Below are 7,500 nucleotides of genomic sequence, written 5' to 3'. Positions count from 1 at the left end.
CTGAAAGACGGCATACCCGCTCACTAATGAATACAATGTATACAAAACACTGATGTCTGACACATTTGATGAAAAAAGCATTTTCAAAAAGCAGCGGACATATGAGCCACTAGCTGCTCCCCGTAGCCCAACCAAACATGACGTAAACAAAAGGAGCTTGGGAAGGTAGTTCCGACTGAGCACATCGAGCCGAAGCACGGCTGGACTGTCGCACAACAATATTACTCCGCCTCGGTCTCCATGGCAACCTAGCTAGTAGCATAGCCATGATCAGCTTCAATTACTTCTTGATAAACCATAGACTTTATAATGTCTATGTGATAAACAACATCGTCAGTGACGTGCGGTGAGGTCAGTGAGTGGGTAGGCACTGAGTTCTGAAAGCCAGATTTCTCTAAACCTATATATTGTTAAATCAAAAACAATAAACAACAAACAGGCACGCACGGCCGATTTCAAATAAGTTCCTCCCTTTCTTTCTCTCTCTCACTCACTCACTCACACACACAGACGGGACGTATATGAAATGTCACGACGGTGACTTCAGGTTTGCCCGTAGCCTACTGTAGTTTGGTCTAAATGATTAAACATCGCATCCATCGACTTAACGGACCCGTCCCTCACACCGAGGGCCGAAAAAACGTAAGGCAACAAGTCAAACCTTCGCCGATTCAAACTACCGGTACTACTTCTATTCAATTTAAAAATAAAAGACAGCATTCATCATTATGTAGGACTACAGCATAACTGATGGCAACTCCACTCCATAAACTTTATCTTAATAGATAAAGTACCAGTAGCATATGCCCCATGGACCTGTCCAGCATCAGAATGTAACCATTTATCCACATTGCAGAGCTTAGTTTGTCCGTCAGTAACAATGAAAACACAACTGCTCAATTGAATATAAAATGCAGAATGGATTGCACTCGGTATCAATTCATCCAACTTTATTATTAAATAAACCCCAAAAAAGTTTCTGACTCACCAATCTGACTCCCTGGCTGTAGAAATAAGCAAGACGATAGTAATCCAGTGACAGTCTGACTGACAGCACAGCTAGCTAGCATCCTTCCGTTCATGTAGGCTACCTGTCCGTTTGAAATGCTCGAACATTGTTTGTCCCTGTTGCTGCTGTACACCGTCCAAGGCTGGCGCAGGCCTTTCTCTTGCTATTCATTCTGTTCCTTTTTAAATTATAATCCAATTTGTTAAAATTCCTCCAGTCTGAAATATCTGCAGGCACGGCAGCTGCAATGTTGACTTAAAAATCCGCGGGGGTAATGCGACGTGAATGAGCATAGCCAACGTAATGACGTTGGCCTAAGCTGCGTAAATGTCTAGTAATATCTCGATTTTAATTGGTCCATGAATGATATGTAATGTAAAGGCTTATGTGGCATACCATTTACGTAAAAAAGGCACAAAGAATTATGCTTATTTGCGTACATGTTAAATAATACAGAATCAAGTGCGCATGCGCGAAAACTTTTTTCTTGCCGTCCACAATGAATAGGCGCAAAGGCACTGATTCTTTGCCGTACACAATGAATGGGAAACAGCAAAGGCACAATATTTTTTTGGCATAACTTACTAACTGCCACGTTTCGAATCAAAACGTCTACACTTTTTTAAAGTAATCGCGGATTACATGTAAAGATCGAAATAATTAACAGTTACAGTAATAATACAAATATAAGTTTATTAAATAAAAAAAATATTTTATTTTATTTTATTTTTATTTTTTTGCACACGGGACCGCACGTCACTGTAAACAACATCGTCAGTATCCATGTGCCGCGACACAAGCTGCTGTTAGTGTCCGCTACATTAACAGTCATTAGTGGGCATAGAGGATGGTAAATCCCTACAGTTTACACTTCACAACGGGACACTTAAAGCCACTCGCCGTTGTCTCTCTGCTGCTGATTGAAATGCATCAGTCTTCTCTGGTGTGCAAACTAGCGGAGACTTCGGAGCATGTTTTCTCTGGTGTGCAAACTAGTGTGTGTGTGTGAGAGTGAGAGAGAGAGAGAGAGAGAGAGAGAGAGAGAGAGAGAGAGAGAGAGAGACCTTAACGCTGTGTTTTAATACGGCTGGACGCACTCCATGTCCGGCTTAAAAAGTGGGGGGGACAAAATGAGTCTTGACAAAAAGTGGGGGGTACATGTACCCCCCATCCCCCCCGTAATCGACGTCTATGACTGCAACGAAGGCCGGAGCCGATATGGTACACGCTCTATCCACTATGCCACCATGTAAAAAAAAAAATGTACGTGACCTTATTGAACTTCAGTACGAGTCCCAACCAGTAAATCTTTCCACATCAGCTCATCAAATCAGTTTTATTTGTATAGCCCAGAATCACAAATAACATTCGTCTCAGTGGGCTTTACATTCCATACACTATGATACAATATGACACCCTCTGCCCTTACACCCTTAGCTCGGCTGAGAAAAAACTCCCAGTAAAAAACCCTTTACCGGGATTAAAAAAAATTTTAAAAAAAAATTTAAAAAATTGAAGAAATCTCAGGGAGAGTCGACAGAGTAAGGGATCCCTCTCCCAGGACGGACATACTGCAATAGATGTCATAAGTAGAGAAAAATCACGAAGGAATTTGATCATTGACCAGGTGATTCATCTAACTGTTTTAACCTTTATAGGATCTGTGTGCGATTACTGTGTGATTACTGTTGTCATGTGTAATATGTCTTTACAGTGGTTAAAGGTTAAATATTTCTCACCAGAACAGGGGCTGAGAGCAACATGCTAAGACCTGTTCCATTGGCTCACCTCTTTGTGTGAATGAACTCAATATGAACAAACTAATCCTCATATAACAACTGTTGTATAAGATCACCGCTAGATATGCACACACACACACACACACACACACAATCACAATCACACATACATATAATCACACAATCACACATACACACAATCACACGCACGCACGCAATCACACACACACACACACACACACGCACATACATACACACACATGCACACACAATCACACACACACACACACACAATCACACAATCACACACACACACAATCACACAATCACACACACATACATACACACGCACGCACGCACGCCCGCACACACACACACACACACACACACACACACAATCACACAATCACACACACACACACACCCACAAGGTGTGCTTGTGCTTATAGAGCGACAAACATTGCAAAACATCACTGAGGCATGGCCTCTGTACAAAGGACTTAAAGGGCTGGTCACCCCCTTACTGCAGATGAAAACTAAACTTTAACCATACATCCTTTAACCAATGTTAGCATACTATCTTGGTAAATGGTAAATGGACTTGACTTATAAAGCGCTTTCTAGCCGATTTTCTCAGCCCCAAAGCACTTTACATATCTTACCACATTCACCCATTCACACACACACTCATACACCGATGGCAGTAGCTGCCATGCAAGGCGCTCTCTGAACCATCGGGAGCAATGTGGGGTTCAGTGTCTCTTTGCCCAGGGACACTTCGACATGTGGCAGGGAGACGGGGGATCGAACCTCCGACCCTGCACTCCAGAGGCGATCTCCCTACCCACTTTGCCACTGCCGCCCATCTAACTCTACCTGTAACTGTTTTAATTAGGCCGTATTGTACATTCACCCATTTAATTTTCCGGCCATTCTACATCTCTGTCTAAAAAATGTTCAATATTTTTTTTCTTCTCTTTACCAGCTTGTTGTGTATTTGATGTATTTGCATTTGTTTATTGTGTGTGTATTGTTGTTTTTGTTTCTCGACTTCTTTGCAAATGAGGGTCACACACACACACACACACACACACACACACACACACACACACACCTCAATGATATCTCGAGTATAAATAAAGGTTAGATAAATAAAAACTGCTTGGCTAAAGGACTCTGCATTCACTAAATCTACATTTTTAGTATTTATCCCTAAACTTACTCTGATAAACTAATGTTAATAAATATATACGTTTGTATAAAGCATAAACCCATATGGAACCAGCATTCTATAATCATAAAATCGCTATTATAATATAATGAATGAGGTTTTTCTCCCCTCAGTCTTCCCTCAGTCTTCCCTTGGCCCAGCTGTCCTGTTAATCCTAACCCTACATTTTACCATGTGTTATGTCACATATGATAAAATGTAGGGTTAGACAGTGAGACCATAAAACACTCTTTCTGCCTTTTCTCAGGCTAGGATGAACCGATTTCAAAAATGTTTGCACATTTATACTACATAGGATCTCAGAGTTTAATAGCCTACACCTTCATATTCCAACCGGTGAAGCAGGTCTTTAATTAAGTAACTGTAGAAATACTCTGTTATAAGTCAAAAGTCCTGCATTGAAAACGTTAGCTTAGTAAAAGTATGTTAACAAGTAGCCTATAAGACTGTTGTAAGGGCGTGTTATTGTATGAAAATAAAATGTAGCGAAAACTACCGAAAATAAATAAATAAATAAAATTTTAGGGTAAACCATGACTCTCAAAGTGGACTGTGAACGTAGTAAAAGTCAGCCCCCCCTCACCCCTCACACACACACACACACACACACATACCCAACACACAGACTTTAACTTTAAATAAAGTTTTGAATGCATAGCCGCTAAACTAACTCTGATCAAACCAACATTATTATGAAATGCTTGTTTTACTCACCGAGATCCTCGTCCTTTTCGTCCATGTCTCCGCCTTGTTCAAACCGTTCGAACTAACGAGCTATCTCCGCCTGGCTGAAACACGTGAATGAAAATCCGGGAAACGAGTAACACGAGAAGTCAAAAACCCCAAAAACCAGCAGCAAAGTCATCAAGAGGCACACGCTACTTCTGGGAACGATTTAAGAAAATAAAAGCCCGAAGAATTGGTTCAGAATAGTCGTTTCAAGTCGTGTGACATCACAGAAAGAGAAATGTAGGGTTAGACAGTGAGACCATAAAACACTCTTTCTGCCTTTTCTCAGGCTAGGATGAACCAATTTCAATTTTTTTTGCACATTTATACTACATTGGATCTCAGAATTCAATACACCTTCATATTCCCATCGGTGAAATAGGCCTTTAAGGTGAATAGCCTACTAGGGGTACATTTTTAGTTATATATTTTATTATTAAAAAGTGCCAGTTGGTAACTTACTCTACAATTATTGATTTAGCGTAATAGGCTACAACTTTTTCAGACATGTTTACTCTGAATTCTCTGAACCAAAAGTCTACAACTTCTAAAGCACTTACATCAACTAAACTTTCCATAATCATTCTCAGCACTATTCTGAAGGTTATTACAGAAGGATTTGTTCATATGTTGTTCACTGTCTGATTTATGAGACATTTTCTTCTTAAAAAACTTGCTGAAAATTTAACTTTTTTAGACCTGGTCATATTATTTATGATTTATTAAAAAATAATAACAATCTGGACTGTAAAAACTTTAGACTCTAATATGTTGTAGAAGTTAAATAATGATTTTAATTTGAATACACACATTATAAGTTCGATAATGACACGTTTGCATATATTTTAAAATTTTTCGAAAAAAATGGAATACAAAAAAAAAATAGCGGGGGGGCACTCTTACCATTACACCATAGAGACAGTGCGGAACGCGTCACAATCGGAGGCCACGCCCACCTCAATATTGAAAATTACTCAATTATTTTTCACAAAAACAGCTCGTATAGACAGACAAGACTCGCGGCTTTCAAGAAAGTAACGTTTTTTTTTCTTAAATGGATGTTTGATTAAGTTTTAATTAAGTTTGTTTGCAGAAGACAGGTCTCATTCAATACAAAGTGGATGGAGCGCTGTTTAATGGTTTCCCCTACGATGGGCGTGGCCTATTTCATGCACTGTCTCTATGAACTCCCCCAAAAAACAATTGTCTAAATGTAAGTGATCAACTGGTAAAGTTCCATGGGTTAAAAATGTTTCCCTTTTAATTTTTCATTTTCAGTTTTTCTTTATTTATCCTCGAATTTTCACCTGCACAAATTTCACTTGATAAAATAGACAAACACATACACATGGATGTTATTGGGTAAAAAAACGTCATATATTGTCTGGGTAAATGTTGTCCCCCCCATACCCCCCCTCTCAGTTTTATTTTGAAGGAGTGATATCTAAACTTCGGGTCCCGTCTCGTGTGTGTATGTCTGACTTGACGAAGCTTCTTGCCGCGCCCACCCTGTTAACAACACGGTTTACAATCAGTCTCGCACGCAAAGGAAAAAAAAGTGATTATTTCTGTACAATAGCCTGCTGTCAGTACTTATAATAGGTCCATGGTCCGTTCGAGTACACATTGTAACCTTAACAAACACATATCCCTCGGGTTAGTCCTTTTGTATACTATATATGGGTAAGTCATAGGCTGCTTTAAAATGAAGGATTTGTACATTCATAATTATGAGATAAAGATCATAGGCTAGTTATAGATAAATAAAAAAAAGTCGAATTTATCAGATAAAAATAAAATTAAGAAAAAAAATAAAATAATAATAATAATAATAATAATAATAATAATAATAATAATAATAATAATAATAATAATAATAATAATAATAATAATAATAATATTAATTTATGAAATAAAAGTAAAAAATAAAAGATGAAACGTTATATTTATGAGATAAAAATGTAATTATTAGATTTAAAAAATAACAAATCTATTTGGGATTAAAAGTCAAAATTTAAGAAAATCCTATAATTATTTTACACATTATCAAACACTTTCATGAAAAATAAGATGACTGTTAAAAAATAAAAAATTCACCTAAAATAAACTTTAAACCCATTTCTTCTGATTTTCGCCCCTGGACCGTGACGTAGCATCATGGCAGTTTGACCCGGAAGTTGACGTCACTCCCTTCGCCCAGCAACACAACAGTTTTCCGTTCCCCTCTAGCTGTTTAGCTGCTTAGCATTTATCTGCTATTTTCTGAGCTCGGGAACAGATTTATCCTCACATTTTAAACATGGTAGGACATGATAAGTGTATTTATTAAACATTAATATTTCCTTAGGGACTGTGTGTGAATGTATTAATCTGTTAAAAAGGGTTTTAAATCGGTTGCTAACCAGTGGCTAGTCGGGCGTTGTCAGTTAGCATTCTGTGTTTACAACAGCTGATTTAGCGATTATTATTGTTTGTGATATTTTATTTGATTTATATTAATTACAGTCGGTACGTAAAGATTCTTATAATGTCCTATATACATTAATCTAACAAATAAGACCTTAAAATGGTGTTCAAATGTTACGTTCAGGCTGATAAATAGTAGCACATTCAACGAACACTAGATAGACGAGCGAACTGCCAACCGATATTTCTGTTAATTTGAATACTTTAATCTACAAAATAAGTTATTAATCGGTACCAAAATGTCGTTTTGTTTCAAATTATTGTTCATAAATCATTTAAAAAATCGTTAATACACAGCCTAGGCACTTGCTGTGTCTTTTTCTAAT

General features: G+C 37.9%; 2 protein-coding genes across 2 annotated transcripts in view; one reads left to right on the top strand and one right to left on the bottom strand.

The window, feature by feature from the left end:
• The window catches only part of LOC307250034 (protein SSUH2 homolog), a 25,771-nt gene extending 20,989 nt beyond the window's left edge, over nucleotides 1-4,782 (bottom strand). The window contains exon 1 of the mRNA XM_080026962.1: nucleotides 4,694-4,782. Within this exon, the coding sequence (XP_079883088.1) occupies nucleotides 4,694-4,718 (25 nt within the window). The 5' untranslated portion in view covers nucleotides 4,719-4,782. The remainder of the gene's footprint in view (nucleotides 1-4,693) is intronic.
• Nucleotides 4,783-6,889: 2,107 nt separating this feature from the next.
• The window catches only part of dynlrb1 (dynein, light chain, roadblock-type 1), a 5,041-nt gene continuing 4,430 nt past the window's right edge, over nucleotides 6,890-7,500 (top strand). Inside the window, exon 1 of the mRNA XM_080025632.1 lies at nucleotides 6,890-7,010. Within this exon, the coding sequence (XP_079881758.1) occupies nucleotides 7,008-7,010 (3 nt within the window). The 5' untranslated portion in view covers nucleotides 6,890-7,007. The remainder of the gene's footprint in view (nucleotides 7,011-7,500) is intronic.

The sequence above is a fragment of the Ammodytes marinus genome (assembly GCF_949987685.1).
Source record: "Ammodytes marinus genome assembly, chromosome: 4".
NCBI lineage: Eukaryota > Metazoa > Chordata > Actinopteri > Uranoscopiformes > Ammodytidae > Ammodytes > Ammodytes marinus.
This window is presented reverse-complemented; position numbering and strand designations above follow the sequence as displayed.